Below are 19,132 nucleotides of genomic sequence, written 5' to 3'. Positions count from 1 at the left end.
ATACTATCATGTAATATGGCCCATTCGCTAAGCATGTTTAGCGAATGGGTCCATTCGTTAGACTAAGGGCCATTTGCTAGAGATGTTAGTGCATGGCAACCCATTCGCTAGCCTAGGAGCTCGTACGCACAGGATTTGGCGTATGAAGGTTTGGAGAGCCCATTCGCTAAGGAGTTTAGCGAATGGGAAGCCATTTGCTACGGGAACACCCCATTCACTAGAGTGGTTCAGCGAATGGGGCTTGGGCCTATAAATAGGTTGTTCCTGTTCATTTGGGCTTAGAGTTTTGGCTTTATTTTTAAGAAGGAACGTTATGCTGCCGAAATCTCTCTAGAATGATAGGCTGCCTTGAGGTGCATATCGAGGCGAATCGGGCTTAACCATACGCATATATGCATGTATGAATATGCAATCATTCGGTTATTATCAATATACGAACAATCATCCGGCTCAATATCGTTCTATTCACGTCTTGTTTGATCTATTTTACGTAATGTATCCAACTGCGACTAGATCTTGGTTCGTATAACGTTTTCACACTTTCTTTCTCCTCGGGCCCAACCAAATATATTCATGTTATTTCTATTTAACTTGCATAGATATTTCGTCTTGCTCCACTTTTATTAAGTGGCATTTACATATTTTCCCTTATTAAGATCATTAATTGCATATTTCCCCCACTTAAAAAAAAGTCAATTACATATATTCTTTTCTTAAAACATACAAATTACACATGTTTCAATTTCATTAAAATTTACTTATTGAATGACTATTTTGCCTTTATATTTACTAAGAAATTTTACATATTTCCACAGCTATAAAAATAATAAAATTACATTTTCAAATAAAAGAACCAGTTGCCAAGGAAAGACATTTACATGTACAAACAAAGATCAAACTACTTATACACTTGTTGATGTGCATAACTCCTTGCTAGATTTGACATAACGGGGTCCTCTAATACATATCAAACTTTAAAGGATTATATAAGTATGATTTTCGTTGGCTCAGAGAATTTCAATATTTGAGGGTCACCAAAAAGATTGTAGTAATGACATTTCTTTTAAAATTGAAGGTCTCTAACAAAATGCAAAGAATTTCTATGTTAACTGAGAAGCAATATGTCTTACTAGGGATGAGATCGGTACCGTACCCGCACATGTACCTGAAAGTACTCGTACCAAAAATCAGTAATCTGGGTACTCGTACCCATACCAAATTTATGGTATGGGTACCTTAGGTAGGGTACTCACTTTGGTACCACTTTTTTCTTTGTTTTTTTTAAATCTCCATTAAACTTAAAATCAATACCAGTATGACACTGATAATTAATTATCTATAATACCAAAACCAAAACCATAATACCACAACCAAAACACAATACCAAAACTAAAAATGAAACAAATCAAACATAATATAAAATCCATTCATGGTGGCAATTACTAGTTATTGATTGGAAGAAGAAGAGAACTAGGGTTTGGTTTGTTTGAATAGAGCTGTAACTACTTAATATTTTGATTATCAATGATTTTGAAAGCCCGCTTGAAGTCTTGAGGATATCCCAATAAAAACATGGTTAGAGTTACGAGTTTTGAAAATCCCAATAAAAACACCTGAATATTCCAAACGGGTACTAAGTAGTCTTAATATACATACATGTACACGCATATATTCTCAAAAATGCTAGTTCCTAAAATCAGTAAACTTGGGTACCCGTACTGAATAGACGGGTATGGTTACCGCAATAGGTACTGAATGGGTATGGGTAATTGGGAAAAAAAAATCTCATCCTATCCTATTTCTTACCTTGTTGAACTAACCTCCACTCTCCGAAAATGTGTTGACTTTTCAATCCATAATGATGAACACTCTTCTTAGGTCTTCCAAACTTATAATATTTTCAAATGAATGCAATTGTGATATGAAGCAAGGTCCTCAATCACCTGTCATCTAACTTCTAAGCTTATTATATTTGGGGGTAGGGAACTGGCTCTTGGAAACATTTCTGCCGACCTTTAGGTTTGGAAATTGGTTTGTAGTACTTAATCAGGATGTGAATTTGTTCAGGTAAGTGTCATGCGTCCAGAGTACCCTTACTGTCTACATCAATGAAAAACATTCACATTGGGTTCATATTAATCCCGTCTCTAAGATTTGATAGGCTAATCTGTCACTCGGCTTCCAATTTTTTATATTTCTATCAAACGCTAAATTAAATGCTTGACTTGGAAAATGCAGTTGCATTTCGTTCTGTAAAAAGGCGCTAAAACATGCTACATCATAGCCAACATCCAATGCAACTCAGACACCTCCTGGAAATATGAAATGGTTTTCGTCTCTTGAGATACAATTTTGCCCAACTTTATCTTCAACCAAACGCGTGGGTTTTCATACCACTCAGAATACAACTATGAACTTGATGTGTATGTTGTGTGCAAATCAGAAACAAGTATTCATGATATGTATGAACTTGATGTAGATGCATTGTAATATCTTTAGAATCTGTTACTTCATTGACTTGGGGATCTTGCTTAGCAGCTTTTCTTATTACTTCCTTTTCATTAAGTGAAGGCATATCTATGGCTGGATTCACGATATGTATGATTGGAATTTTTATTTCTGTCGGGATCCTGAAGGTAGATCCAAGATTTGCTAAAGCGTCTGATTCAGGATTTTCCTCCTTGGATACCTATTCAATAATAAAAGAATCGAATTTTTCTGCCTGATTTTTAACTAAATGAAGATATTCGGTTAGTTTTTCACTTCTCACAGCATAGGAGCCATTGAAAGCAATAAGGAATCCAAAAATACATGAATATTTTTAATATCCAAATCCTTAGATAACTGAAGGACAACAATTAAAGCTTCATACTCAGCTTCATTGCTGGTAGCTTAGAAATCACATCTGATTGCCTCGGGCATTATGTTCCCCTGTGGCGATTTCAGGATGATTCCTAAGCCTATACCTCTAGCATTTGAAGTCCCATCAGTAAATAATATCCACTTACCCATATCCTGGTCTAGTTGTGGAACTTCCCCGTCAGCTTCCTACTGAATATCACTACTGAAATCAGCCACAAAGTCAGCAAGAGCTTAGGATTTAATTGCTGTCCTAGACTCATAGACGAGATCATAAGCACTCAAGTTAACATACCACTCAGCTATCCTACTAGACATTTCATGTTTTCTCAAAATAATATCTTAATTTGGGAAATGCCATAACTAAAGCTAAAATCAATTTTTCTAAATGATAATACATGGTTTCAGCATCAAGTAGACTTTACTTATGTAGTAGATAGGGTGTTGTTTTCCTTCATGATCCTTGACCAACACAACACTCACAGTGTCTCGAGATATCGCCAAATAGAGGAGTAGTGGTTCACCATCTTCAGGTTTCTTGAGCAAAGGTGTCGATGAGAGATATGCTTTTAATTCTTCTAGCGCCTTCTCATGCTTTTGTCGCCATTCAAATGTCTTGCTCTTTTTCAGGACATCGTCAAACTCTTTGCACCTTTCAGAGGATCTTGAGAGAAATCTGTTCAAGACCGCGATCCTGCCGGTTAACCTTTAGACATCCTTCACGTTGACTGGTTCTTTCAAATTCACGATGGCTTTGATCTGCTCTGGACTTGCTTCTATCCTATTTTGGTAACCATGTATCCCAAAAACTTGCCTGCCCCCATCCAAAGTAGCACTTGGAGGGGTTCAGCTTCATGTTATACTTGTCAAGAATGTCTAAGGCTTATTGAAGATCCCCGAGGTGATCCCCATATTTCTTTGATTCCACCACCATATCATCGATATAGACCTCCATGGTGTCCCCCAGTTTCTCTTTAAAGATTAAGTTGACCAATCTTTGATAGGTCGCAAGTGCATTTTTCAAACCAAAAGGCATGGCAGTGTAACATTATATACCTATTGAGGTCATGAATGCCATGTCTTCTTGGTATGAGGGTTCCATTTGGATCTGCTGGAATCCCAAAGAGGCATCCATAAAGGTTAGCATTTCATGCCCCGAGGTTTCATCCACCATCTAGTCTATGCGTGGCAATGGAAATGGATCTTTGGGGCAAGCTTTGTTGAATTCTGTGTAATTGACACAAACTCTCTACTTGCCATTCTTCTTTTGGACTGCCACCACTTTGGCTGACCATCTTGGGATTTTACTTCCCTAATCATCCCTGCTTTCAACAATCTCTCAACCTCTTCTTAGATGATAGCGTTCCTTTCATGTGCGAACTTCCTTCTCTTTTGTTGGATTGGCCTAAAACTTTTATCTAAACCTAATTTGTGAGTAATAATATTTTTAGAAATACCTGTCATATGCTCGTGTTTCCATGCAAAGGTGGAGATTCTGCTTTTGAGGAACTTGATCAATTGATCTTTAATTTCTTCAGGAATCCCGGTTCTAATCAACACTTTGATGTCGGAATCCTGATCATATAACTGTATTTCTTTGACCTCTTACGCAGCAGCTTCCAAGACAACTAGTGTTATATTCTTTAATTTCTATGCTTGAGTTGGTTTAGCTGTTGGTTTCATTGACGAGGCATAATAGTCTTTAGTTTTCTATTGATCACCTAGAATCTTAACGATCCCCCAAGGCGCCGACAGCTTGATGCACTGGTGATAGGTCGAGGGGACCACTTTCATCTCGTGGATCCAGGGTCTGCCTAAAATAAGATTGAAAGTGGTCGGCGTATCAATAACACAAAATTTACGGATAGATTTTACTCCCTCAACACAAACTAGAGGCTTGATCTCTCCTACTATACTCTTGGCTTCTCCACTGAATCCCGCCAAGACTAAATATTTTGATACAATCACAGATTTCGGAATATTCATCCTCTTGAGGGTATCCAACTGGATGATATTCACTGAACTTCCATTGTCCACCAAGATCCTGCGTACAAAACAATTAGCGACATTAAGGGTAATGATCAAATCTTCGTGATGAGGATCCTGAATGTTATCCCGATCTTCATCATCGAACAGGACACCGGCTTCCTTGGGTAAGGTCATTGTCTTTGTCGGTCCCTCTGGCTTCTCTGCTTTATCTACTTTGGAATTCCTTTTAGTTGCTGAGTAGGATGTTCCGCAAACATTTGAGCCTCCTAAAATAACATTCACGATTCGAGCACCTGGAGGCGTGGATTCCACCCTTTTAGGATCCTTCTCATGGTCCCTACTTTTGTTCTTTTTCCCCAACAGTTACTTTTAAGTGATCTTTGCTGAGTAGATACCTGATCTCCCTTCTCAGAGCGATAAAATCTTCTGCCAGATGACCGAAATCTTCATGAAACGCACACCACTAGGATTTGTCCTTCCAGGTTGTGTTTTTCTCGTTCATTCGTGGTCATCTTGCTTTTTCGCCTTGATCCTGCATAGCACACATTAGTCCAGGAATATCAACTAAAAACAATAATCATTTAAGTTGGGATAAGATTCACCATCCTCATCATCATCTACTATATTGACCATGTCGTTTCTAGCATACGGTTATGTCGATACGGTTTAGATAATGAGGAATCCGACTTCCTGTTTGGGTGGTTGTAGTTGTTGACTATCCAGCCTTTGCTGAACCAACTTGTCTTCTTCTAGCCTGATGAACTTGAGGGACCTGTTCCTCACCTCGTCCAAGGATTTTCTTTCTTGAGCCCCATCTTGAAAGCTTTAACCGTCGTCGCTACATCAAGGCTGGGGATCTCCAAATCTTCCTTGCTAAATTTGCTGATATAGTCCCTAAGGGATTCATCTTGCCTTGTGTTACTCTATACAAGTCACTAGTTATCCTTTTGAAACTTCTAGTGCAAGAAAATTGGTTATTAAGCAGGTTAACTAAATGAGTAAAAGACTTAATAGAGAAAGGAGGGACACTTAGGAGCCATTTCAATGCAGCTCTGGTTAAGTTGAGCCAAAGCCTTTGCACAAGCAGGCTTCCTTGAGATTATGAGGTATAGGGTTGATCTCCATCCTCTCGCAATATTGGGAGACATGCTCTTTATGATCCGTGGTTCCATCATACAATTTCATGCTTGGAGTCTGGAATTGCTTCGGGATATCCCATATAGGGGTTGCGAATCTCGAGATCCTATGACTAATGGGGCTACTTTCGGAATTGGCTGGATTATTCCAGGGACACCAGAGATTAACTCTTTCAGTTTCTGCAGCTCCTTCTGAACCATTGGACTAATACTAGAATCCTGCACAACATCAGGGTTTGTCACATGAATAACAACATTATTAAAAGTATCCGTACCAGGAATCCTAGATGCGGATCCCGGGATATCACCGAATTCCTGAGTAGGAGTAACCCTTTTGGCCTGGATGGGATGACTCGTTCTGGTTGCGGACTGCATGGGAAGGAAATCATCATAATGATTCCCTTGGGATCCTGACACTTTAAAGTTCAGGTTCCTATGTTGCAATGGAGTGAAGGATTTCTCCACCGATTTCTTCCCTTGTGCCCGAATATCCCGGAGCTCCCTCATGAAAGAGTTTTTAGTTTGCTTCTGGGTCTCCATGTGCTCCTTCATCTGCATTAAAACATCAAAAATATCATCGTTAGACATAAGGACAGGTCTCATGTTGGGAGACCCAGAACTTTGAGTTGGCACGCCGGCAAAAGGCCTTGTTGTAGGGGGAAACATGCTACATGATCCTTCGGTTCCTGAGATGTTAACGCCGTGTTGGTCGCCTTCCTCTGGATAGAAACTGCGAACGACAGGGATGAAGATGTAGCTTTCGATTGGGAGGCCATTTTTTAGCTGTATATGAATGCCAGTCAGGTTCTAAATTTATTAAATGGAGCAACGTTAGAAATAGCTCCTTTGTAACATGGTAGTTTGATTATGGTGCTTCTCAAAAGGTAGATCTTCAAGATGTGCTTATGCTTATTTGAAGATAGTTTGCTGAAAGCGTTCGAATTGGAGGGCACGGAACACGACTCACGAGGCATATTGTTGATTTACCAGGGGAGTCTGTTCCAATTCATTAAATCATTTTTATATTTTGCATAATCTTAATTGTAATTTCCTTTTTCTCGCATTGAGAACAATGTGAAATTTAAGTGTGGGGATGGGAAATTGATGTTTTTTTTGGCAAAAATACAAAAAATACAAAAAAATAAAAAAAATAAAAAATAAAATTTTTTTTGAAAAATGTCCCTAGAATTTAAGGAATATTTTTGTACTAAAATGGAAAATGATAGTATAATTGGAAATTGGTTTTCAAACTACTAATATATAAGAGATAAATAAAAAGAAAGCGTACTAATTTTGGGATGTGTCGGTAGGCCCAACTAGTCTTGAAAGGTTTCCCATTGCATATTCTTAATAAATCTAATTAAATCTTAGATTTTGTGGGTTCTCATCCTAAGGGGGCACAGTGAAGCTGAAATTCGATAAGGTATAGGGAGTATTACCATAAGCTGATTACCCTAAGGCGGTGAGAATTGAATACACTTTAAAATTAGCATGCCACTCCGTTTTATAAAAATAAATAAAGAGTGGTGGCGCCTGCAAATGTCCAATTTTATACGAGTTTTAGTCTTTAGTTATATATTTTTAGGTAAAAGATGCCTAAGTGCATAATAAAAAAATAAAAATAAAAAAAAATAATAAAAAAATAATAAAAATGAAAAAGAAAAAAGAGAAAAGTTATGTAATGAAAAATGCCAAAGAAGCATTCTTAAAAATAGAAAAAGAGGCCAAAGTGCACATACTAGACGGTACTGAGAGTTTACGTGTTACCAAGGGGATGGCGACTCTGAGGATACACTATTGGGACTCGAAGTTTTTAGTCAATAAATATTTTCTTAGGAAATATATAGGACAAAGTCCAATAATATTTAGGGCATGCTCGTACGACCTCACTTGACCTATCGTCCATAAATTCCATCTAAATGTATTTTCTTCTTACCATTAAGGGGTTCTCATCTTACGGTGATATGTTGAACCAGTTTGTTTCAACTCAATATTTAATTGTCTTTACTATGCTTGAGATGGGGTAGGTGGATCTTAACTCTAAAGGCGTGAGACCCATAGGTTTTTGATATCACATGAACTTAAATGCTTAGTGTGTTTGGGGGCTTGATAAGCTGGTGGCTAGGTTTAAGTAGACAACAATATCGGCAATCGCGGTTTTTATGTTTATCTTAGCTTTAAGATAACCTATATGTTTTTAAGACCATATTTTCCGATTATGATTCCATTGCAAATAACATTTTTAGGGACGAAAAAGGTTTAAGTGTTGGGATATTTGATGTGGTCTAAAATATACATATTATTATATAAGTATTTCCTACACTTTAAATTGGTTTTGGGTTGGTTTTTAATGAATATTATTCTTAGCTGGCTCATATTTGGGGTTTTAAGGTTCTAAGAGATAACGAGTTAAATTTGAGTACTTTTACTAAACTTGAGGCCAACGACTAAATACTCGAATGAATGTAATCTATTATTATTATTATTACTAAGTTGAATAAAAAGGAATAGAGAATGATTCCCACATTAATTAAAAATGTCACGAAAGTATACTGCATTCTTAGTTTAAAGGATATTTAATTAAGTGGGCTTATTAATTAATAATGTGAATTGGTGATTCATTGGGCCGGGCCCTACAAAACATGAGGGACAAGAGTATGTCGGTTAAATTGGACATGGCTGAATATATTTATGGATTTTTTACGACAGACAAGAGGGGGGATCGGCCCTGTTCAGTGTTATTGGGAGCCGGCTACGAACAAGAAGCACAACTAGGGAGAGAAGAGCATATCGGTTCAACCAGATAGTGTTTGGGTTCAACACCTACTCATCTAAACATCATTATTATTTGGTTTGAATTTATTATTTTCGTCATGAGTTTATTGTTTCAACCTATTTGTTATCTTTTGGTCTTGAGTATGGTTGTTGGCTAAACCCTTAGACTGCCTAGGCTTATGATGAACCTTTGATTGACGTTTTATTTTATTTGGAATTTGCTTTTTGTTATGGGTTTATGAATCAATAAAGAGTTTAATATTATTTATTTGATGTATATGTATGCTTGGTTTTACTTGGTGAATTTTATTGATTCACAGAGTCTTTGGTGATTGCCTGTCATATAATAGCATTCTGTTAGGTCATTGTGTTCTTGACTAGTTTCTGATTGATTTATAATAAGATCATAGAAACAATGTTATTAACCAAAAAATAAAAGTGTGCTGCTAACCTAAAATGCTGTAAGGTGATAGGTTGTTTGACAGGTCTTGGTTGATTAAGATTGCTAGATTTAGTTCTTCGTAAGGAGTCCGTCTAGGTTTGATTTTTCAGCTTTGTCTATTAATGTCGAATGAATTTATTAGATTGTCTTTGATTTCTGCGCGGTAAGGTAGGATTTCATATAAAGGTACTCGTTCATAATTAATTAGGTAATCGTAAGGAAATCTAATATTAAAACTGGTGTGTTTAAGAACTTAATAGAAATCCATAGGTGTCTTCTTGAGAAGGGTCAAGGGTCCTGTTCAGGTTTTATTTTAAGTGAATATTTTATGATCCCAGTTCCATAATAAACATTTTCCGATTAAGTGATAACTAAAAACTTTGGGGATTCTAGCCTAGGTGGTTGCTTGTCATCATTTGAATTAAGTCTAGGTTTAAGTCGTTTTTAAGCTTAGTGATTAATTTAATATTAGTTTTTAGTAAAATCCCCCTATAATATAAATAAATAGTCGTGTATGTAGTTGAGTTTAATTTAGCTAGTTTACGTAATTAAAAGAGTCACTTGGGTTCGATATCCGGACTTACTTAGCTGTACTAGAGTCGACCGGTACACTTGCCGGTTAGTAGTTTTAGTTAAGTTAAGAGTCTAGAATTAGTACTTAGTATCTAGATTAGCGTTTATTTAGTTAATAAATTAATAACTACTTTTAGCACATCACACAACAGTTGATTAAACTATTGAAGTTCCAAGCAACTGAAGTTTAACAACTGATGGAACAAACATCAATTATTTCAATAAAGATTAGTTGTTAGCGTAGGATTCTCATTAGTCGGTAGTTTGTAATTAGTTCATTAGTAGTTTGTAACCATTTTGTTAAATGTTGTTTTCACCATTTGCTAATCAGTAGTTTAACACATGTATATAATGAAGAAGAGAGTCTCTTCTTCATTAACATGTTATATATAACAATACTCACCTGATCAAAGTACTATTGTACTAGAAAATCCGAGTGAATGATGAGCTAGGAGGAGCAATAGATTGTAATCTTTTTATTATAATTAATACATAGTTGTTCTTCCTTATGAAACCTATTATTTAGCTTAAAGAATTCTCTTGCATAATTTGTTTATTCCATATACTAATTAAATTGTAGTTCAAATATGATTTCAATTAAAGGATATTAATTCACAAAGAATTAAAGTAGTTGTTTACTGTTACATTGATTGTGAATTGTGTTCATTAGCTTAGATGAGATATAGAATCCTAACAGTTGATGACTTGGGCAATGGTGTTTTCAACTTCCTACTGATCAAACGTCTCATAATTCTGACAAGAGTGTGACTCCTACTAATTTGATGTTTGAGTACGACAAAAATATACAGGTGAAATTCTAAGTAACGATAAGAATCAAGTTAAATATGGTGGTTATAATGTAAGTTTTGTCGTTTTTCAGAGCCATATATGCTTTCCTCTTCTCTTCATCATCTTCAGACGGTTATATAGCCACAAGTCATCCAATGTAATCTATAATAAGCAGTAGAAAACTTGAAATCAGTACAGTCATAACAGATGTTTTTATAGCAGAATAAAGCATGTTAAAGTTGCATATATTATTCCAGATTTGTTTAATTTTGTTATATTTGTGTTCAATTATTTTAAAAGATCTGTAGTCTAACGGGCCCATATGCTCAGTAGCTTAAAAAGGTTACTTTTTATGTTACTCTTATGTGGTATTTTGTAGGCGAAACACACATTTAAATTTAGAGGTAGTATGCATGTGTGTATAGTATTATAAAATACACCTGGTGGAAGAGTAACATAATGTGTATTCACAGTAAATGGGCTCATTAATAGATCACTTGCAGATATCAACGACCTATATTGTAATTGTCCACATTTTTTTTCCTTTAAGAAAAATATGTTTGCTATTTGATACTGTAAAGAGAAATTAATTTACAATTTAAAAAGTGTATTAAAAGGTTTATTTTTACGTCAAATAGTCTAATGCAAGAAAGGTAAGAATAGTAATCTGTTATGGTAAAACATGTAGAAAACCTGTAAGGAGATCTTTTGTGTCAATGCGGGTATCCGACAGATCCTACATAAGGAAATTGAAGTGATATGCAGGAATGTTGTCTTTGTCTATGGGTATCGCCTAGGTGTGTTTTGCCAACACTATGGACGCGTCATGCTCAATATGTATCGTTTTGTAGTGCATACGCACTTTCTTTATACTACACCCAAGTAGTATAGAAAATCAATGCACATAAATAACAAAAACTATACAGCCTTACTGCTTCAATCTGAGAACCATACCTTCGATGATAGAGACTAACAAACTTTCGAAGAAATCTGCCAGATCCGAACCTACAAAATCCAACAAAAAGACACACACACATAGAGGTTAAGGAAGGGTGTTATACATTTTACTACCTAAACAAAAAGTAATTGGTTGATTCACATTGTAACAATGTCAGGAGGTGAGCTAACATCAGAACTTATTTTGCCACTATTATAAAATATCTACAAAATATGGTTTGTTAAACACCCAAACATTTTGGAGAAGCAAGGTTTCAAAGGTAAAAAATATCATAAACCCATTAGTAGTCGACCAACACATCAAATACAAAAAATAAGTCATAAAAGCCCCAAATCTTAGCCTAAAATGAAGTCAAGCCCATTAACCAGGTACAACAACATAACATGAAATACTGAAATTCACATAAACGAAAACTAAGAATGAGATTCATAAACAACAAAATAGAAAACTAACCACACCTAGAAAACCCTTATTATATGAAATTAAGCGAAATGTAATGCAAAACAGTAAAGATAAATATGCATGTGATAACCGAAAACTCATTGAGGAATAGAAACAGAAGAACAGAACATGCAATTGAAATATCAATGGCATCAATAGTTGAAGAAGTTGATGGCCAGATTAACATCGTAACTGGAAAAAACTCAGAAAAATACACTAAATTTCATACAAAATGAACGGAAGATCAAGCAGGAAGTTTACCTGGAAGAGAAGAACACAGTTGTAACAATGAAGACATGCAACAAAACTAAATGAGAGTTAAGGACACAATAAACTACCTGGTATACACGCGTCAAAACAGAAAGAAATTCCAAACTGACCTAGGCCCACCTAAATAATAGCAATTAAAAAACATCTGCAATAGCATAGTCTCGAACCCAGGTAACAAACCGGCAACGTAGTTTAACTAAACAGCACAACCACTCGGCTACTAGTTTATCTAGTGCTGAAACGAAACTATTAGCATATATACTAACACACACAAATACTATATTGCGGCACTAAACTTCCTAAATATACTAATTAGATAATTAACAAAATCTAACTCGAATAATAATAATAAAATCTATTTAACTAGTCACTCGTTGGAATAAAGTTTAGTTATAGTACTCAATTTTAGCTCATTATCTTTTGAAACCTTTAAAATTCAAATACAGACCAATAAGAAATATTATTCCATAAAAATCAACTCAAAGTTATAGGAACTCATATATAATTTAGACCCCATTAGTCTATGTTGAATCTTATGGAATAATTGAAATCTTCTCAACCTCTCCAGAATCTGCTAAGTATGGAATTCGAGCAAGCCTATACACTTTGAGCATGAAGAATACTTCCTCCAGCAAGATATATTATTCGAGCATGATAAAACTTCAAATATCTTCAAATAAGTGTTAAGCTCGAGCAACCTACATTTTGTCAAGAAAGGATGGTCTTGCATCAAGCATGGTTTACTACCGAGCAAACCCTTGATGTTACTTTGCTTAAACTGAGTTCACGAGCAACTTAGTGGGTCGAGCAAGGTATTTAATAAGAAGAATCTCAAATATGTTGCCAGGGAGTTTGGGAATTTTTCTAAGTGTTACTCCTAGCATGATTCAGTCTCGAGCAAAGCTACAGTACCCGAGTATACTTAGTTTTCTCAAATAAACATAAGTAAAGATTGAAGAGATTCAAGCAAAAACTTGTTTGCTTGTAGAAGCATATCCGAGCAAAGTTTTGTGTTCTTGTGAAGATGAAGTAGGCTTGAGAAGAATATTTGAAAACTTCAAATATTCAGTATTAGTCTGCTTGAAAAAAAGTCTCGAGCACACTCGAAGGTTACAAGGTCTAAGGAGCCATGCTCGTCATGAAGAAGTCTGCTCGAAGACCTGTTTACAGTTGTATTTTATTTAATTTTATATTTACTAATGATTAGGGTTTCTAGAAGGAATGATAGGTGGGCTTATAAATAGAATATTTAGGTCACATTTATGGAACACATCTCTGACCTCTCTACACACTTTTTACCTGACAACTTTATTGTATTGAGAGTCGTCATCCCTAGAAACCCTAATATTTCTATTAAATCTCATTGATTGCTCTTATTATACATGTGGAAATATTTTGAGTTTAATTGATCTTTTGTTATTTACTATTTCTAGCATCTTACTTTTTGTGGTTGATTTTACCGGCTACATCTAGGGGTTTTCATATTTTTCTGTTTCTGTGTTCTTGTACGATATTATCGAATCACGAAGCAAAAAGGTTCTGACAGTCTAGTTACATTTTCTCTTCTTTTATTTTCTTTCTTTCTTTTTTTAAAGGCTTTATATAAAATTTAACAAGCAAACGCTAGAAAATTGAAAACTAATTACATGACAAGAAGAGGAGGTTTTATCCACTCTGTCCGAATAGTAATTCTTTTTCTGTCTATATTTGTTAGCCATGAAAATGAATAAGTAAGAACATAATCAATCAAGAAACTGTTACTCGTATCTTTAATCGCAAAAACCACCTTGTTACATTAACGGGTCTTTGAGATTGAGTTTGGAAATTACTTATTTACTAGTTGGCCTTTTCAAAGAACCAATTAGGCAAAAAATGTCACACCCTACCAAGGGGGCTTGGCCGTTTCATGGACAAATTGGTACCAAATGTAAGCAGCGGAATATGATTGATAACATAAGTTACAACATTTGCACTATGTAATTAATACAAGATGTAACTACACAACTATCACTTATATAACACTGTTGTAATCCCGTACTAGATTCTACAAATCTTCTTGGCATCTAATCTTCATTGCTCATGTTGGGACACACCTTTATCCTTAGGTAAGCTCATTACAATGCTAATCCAAATTTCTATCCACAAGGTACTTGAATACATGCTAAAAAATGTCAATTAAAAAGTTAGTGAGTTTGTAAGTTAAACTCACATACACAAAAGATAATTAAGTTATAAAAGTGTGAAAGATTGCGCGTATGTAAGTATAAAGCATGGTGCACATCAATCAAGTCCACAATAATTCCTACATCCTATCATAAGTCTCCCCTTGACTTATAACCGAACGGCACCCATGCCTGATTATTAACTTGCCAAGCAATAGTCAAATGTTTAGGTCATATGCAGCAACAGTCCGTAGACCTCAATGTAGTTTACCCAACCTAGGGGCACTGTGTGTCGGGGTCTCTTAAATAATACTACCCATACAAGCCATAAGCTCACCCCCTAAGTTAATGAGTGTATAATTAAGTGTCAGGAACGTAAATCTAGTGCAAACCTTAAGTAGGTTGCCAAGAATACACAGATCTAATAACCCGAAGGCCTATTGGATATTCCGGCAGAATCAGAATATTCAACGGATGGGAACAGAGATCTGAGATAATAATAACGTAACAATAAAATATAGTCGTTAAGAACAAAATCAAAGACAAAGATTCACTGCATTTAATATATCATTTAATGTAACAGTGAAAGGAATGTCTAGGGTTTCGTGACGATGGCGGCGGTACAAGGAGACAAAGAGAATATTCATTTGGAATGTTTTGCCCTCGTATTGCGTGTGCTCAGTCGTGCCCTAAATGGAAACCTAGGATGCTATTTATAGACCGTGACATTCTTTCTAGAATTCCCTAATCATTACATAATGAAAGATAAATAAAAATACAAGTGTAAGAGTTTTCGAGCATGATATGTATCTTGCTCGAGCAGACTCAATATGCACTTTATGATTGATGAGTGTCTTCGAGCACACATTACTTAGAATAATTTATGATAGAAATTATTCTTCTCTAGCATGCTTCATCCTTCTTGACTAATTCTTGCTTTGCTCGAATTTGTTCCTTGAGCAAGCCTATTCTTCTTGATGTCTTCAATTCTGTCTTGAACTTATTCAGCAATCTTTAGCATGCTTGGATGTGAAGCTTGATCGGAACTAAACCATGCTTGAAGTCTATACTTCACAGCATATGACATCTTCTTATTGCATCCATGCTAGTCAACAATGTGCTCGGACATCCTGTGCTCGGATCACTTGGCTGAAACTTGAATGATCGAGTTGTTTGCTCGATTGACAATCCATACTTGATAGAATAACACTCTTGCTCGGAGAAGTGTAGCTTGCTCGAAGCCTTCAACACTTAGAAGAATATGCTGAAAGACCATGCTCGAGGTAGTAAACCATGCTCGATGATCTAAGCTTGCTCGAAATCCACACTTAGCCTATTTCATGAGGAGGTTGAGAAGATCCCAATCTTCCTTGCTTAAATCCGACTCAACAATCTCCCCCTATATTGGAACAATCTCAGATGCACCAAAACATACCTGCATATAGTTACACATGTATCAGCTTTCTAAAGATAGTCAATTTAAGCACAAAAATCATTTAATTAGACAAGGAATTCTGCCATTTAGGCATTACACATTAAATTCAAACATTGTTCAAAATACAAAGTAAAATATACAATCACAAGCAAAACTAAGATAAACAGGTATAATTTTAATCATCAGTATGCTCCGTCCTGCTATCTTCGTCTAAGGATCCTTTCAGCAGATTTCTCCTTTTTGAGTTTCACAAAGGCAGCATTTTGTTTGAACATCTCCAACTCTACTCCATCTTCAGAATCAATCAGAAACTTTGAATTGATAATGTCTTGTAAGTCTTAGATGTGTATGAAGTGTAGATCTTCATCATACATAACCACCGCAATCGTTCCTCTTGAAGCATTTCTTAGAGACACAGAACAATTGTTTCGGTTGTAAGTGAGATGAGCTATTCTTCCATTTTGTTGTACTTGATAGTTTGGCTCCTTCATATCCCTTCTCATTGCCAAGCATTCCTTCAAAGTTTGTTTTTTGGTGCTAGAGCTGCTGGCTTGATGAGTTTTACTTTTCTTGGATTTCCAAAGTGGCATTTCGAATAAGTGCACTTCACTAATTCTTTTTCTTCTTCTTCTTTCTTTTTCTACTTCATTATGAAATTCTCTTCTTTTCTGGTTAAGGAATTGAAAACATTTTTCATCCTGTTCTTTTAAAAACTTTGAGAGATCATTCCTCTGTTGACCTGTATGTTGACTTCTTTGTTGATTATCATAAAGGTCCAGTTGAGCCATCTTTTGCAGTTGATCCTTTGAAAAGTTTCTTAGGTTATCTTTGAAGATTTTCAAGCTCTCTTCCTTATCTTCAGTCACTACTCTCAAGGTCTTTGATCTTTTGTCAAAGTAAAGATGTGTGGGCAAGTTCAAATTCCTTGAAGGTTCAGGCCTCACAATCTCTGATCTTACAGCAATTCTGCTTGAGCTTATAGGAGGATTCTTCTTTGCTTGCTCTTTCTCTGATTTTTCAAACCATTGTCTGATGGTTTCATAAGTCTACATCATTAATCTCCCCATCTTTGTACCTCTTTTGTGTAGAGCGCTCATCATCTCAGCTCATACTTCTTCTTCCATTCTCCTCCTATCCTCCAAGATTTTTTTTTTGTGTTTCCATATATAGCCTCTGCTCTCTATGATATATGCCAAGTAATTGATCATGAGGCATGCTATTAAATTCTTCTTCAGTCATTCCCTTCTCCATCACAATATCCATCAATGTTTGCACTCTTTGAGGATTTTCAAACCATTCTCTCACTTCTGCCTCTCTCATTCCGGTCTCTTCCTTCTCTTTTTGCATCTGCATCTTCAATTTTCTTTCCCTTTGGAAGTCTTAAGTGCTTTTCTGATCTTTATGTGAGTCTTTGACAAATTGTACTTTCTTCTTCAATTCTTCAAGAGACAACTCAATTAAAGGGTTGTAGTTGTAACCATGCAATTGCAAATATTTGATGTCTTAATGTTTTCTCTTTAATGACTCATACTCTTTTTCATCTCTGGCATCGTTTTTAGTTCTTTCCTTGTACCTCTTAGACTCTACATAAACTTTCTCTCCCTTCTCCTTTTCCTTGCTAACCTTTTCCACAAAATTAGCAACATCATCTACAAGGGCATTTTTGTACATTCGGTCGAATGTGTCAAATGATTGCATATTCAGAAATGCATGTCTGTGTCCGGCTTTCAACAAGAATTCTCTTCGTGATTCTCTCTTCCTCCAGCCTTCAGCCTCTTGTGTGATCTTCTCCTTAGGCATTCTCTGAAGATATTTCTCATCATATTTGAGGCTCAAGAGATAGGCTCTATCCTCCTTTTCTTTGTCCTCTCTTCTTCTTCATCAGTTTCCATATGTTCATCCAAGTTATGAAGGGCTCCGATCATGGGTTCTTGTAGGTTCCCAGCCGGATCTACACGAGATATCGCGTTCTACGTAGGTGCGGAATCCCTACGTAAGACGTTACGAGCGTAGAAGACTATACGATTAAACACGTTACAATAAACACAAACACGTTATATTGCAACCGTAAACACGTGATACAAGGATCACCAAATACAGACTCTCTCTAACTTGTTCTCTGAATAATAAACTGAATAACTGGTATATTATTTAATAAGCCGTAACCTAAACAGCTTATATAGACACGACAACTTCGCTTGGCATGTTCAGGCGAAGTTGTCCCTAACTTCGCTTGTCTAACAAGTTCGCCCATATAAGTGAACTTGTTAGCAACTTTGCTTACATACAAAACATAAATCTAACTAACACGATTACAGACACTTGACACTGAACTACTGACATCTTGCACCAACAGACTCCCCCTTGGCAGTAGCTTCAACTCTTTAGCTTCAAACACGTGTCTTGTAATCTTCAACGACCTTGCATCTTCATCTTCAAGCATGAACTCCTTCGCGTACACAAACTGATACAATTCTTTGATATTTCTTCGCTTCGTCTTTCCAAGCAGGAATATAAAAGATTTTCTTCTCATTCAGCACCTGCAGATCAGCTTGCGACAAGTTCACTAGATGCATCGGATCATAAACTCTTAGCAGCTCTTGTTCATCTTCGTCTTCCATCACTGCTTCAGCTGTTTCACAATCAACATACCACCACTTTAGATCTTTGAGCACATCCTTGGGCATCTGTTTCATCGGCACTTCTTTAAGGCACCGGATCGGCTTATACTTCATAATCATCCAAGGTTTACCATCTGCTCTCAATCCACGATCTTTGTCTTCGATAAGTTTTCCCTTTTGTGGTTTCAACAGCTCAAACTTCTTCTCTTTTATACTTTCCTTCCAAACAATCTTCCCGATAACTCTAGCCATATTATCATCACTTCGGTTTATCAATCCCAATCTGGCTAAGTCTTTCACTTCACATTCTGGCAATGTGTTCAACGATCTCAACATTCTTTTGAAGTACTGAACGCCATCATATCTCTTAATCACGAAGAGCCTCAACTGCTCATCGTATATCCAGCAAATAATCCATTTTCTTGCTTCAGCATAGCCTCTAATGTTGTAAGTCTTCTTAAACATAGTAGGGACCGCTGCTTTCTTCGTTTTGACGAACCACTGAGCATAGCCTTCTTTCCATCTAGGCTGCTCTTCCCATTCAGTCTCATCATTCCAAATCTCTTGACTCATATCTGCGTTATCTACTTCCGGTATCTCATGCTCCACATTCTCTTCTACTATCTCTCCCTCTTCTATCTCATCATCAATCACAATCTCTACTCCAATCTTCTCTATCTCA

The 19,132-nt window shown here is 36.1% G+C and overlaps 1 protein-coding gene across 1 annotated transcript; it reads right to left on the bottom strand.

Moving 5' to 3' along the window:
- Window positions 1–4,569: 4,569 nt before the first annotated feature.
- Window positions 4,570–5,022, bottom strand: LOC143590732 (uncharacterized). Its single transcript, XM_077071124.1, has one exon. The coding sequence runs from the start codon at window positions 5,020–5,022 to the stop codon at window positions 4,570–4,572; it is 453 nt and encodes a 150-aa protein (XP_076927239.1).
- Between the last annotated feature and the right edge of the window lie 14,110 nt (window positions 5,023–19,132).

The sequence above is a fragment of the Bidens hawaiensis genome, unplaced genomic scaffold (genome assembly GCF_021521415.1).
Source record: "Bidens hawaiensis isolate Kalapana, Puna unplaced genomic scaffold, B.hawaiensis_p1.1 tig00038980_1, whole genome shotgun sequence".
Classification (NCBI taxonomy): domain Eukaryota; kingdom Viridiplantae; phylum Streptophyta; class Magnoliopsida; order Asterales; family Asteraceae; genus Bidens; species Bidens hawaiensis.
This window is presented reverse-complemented; position numbering and strand designations above follow the sequence as displayed.

Excerpts from the sequence above, each read along its gene's own strand:
- LOC143590732 (XM_077071124.1), bottom strand. The coding sequence starts at position 5,022 with ATGACCTTACCCAAGGAAGCCGGTGTCCTGTTCGATGATGAAGATCGG.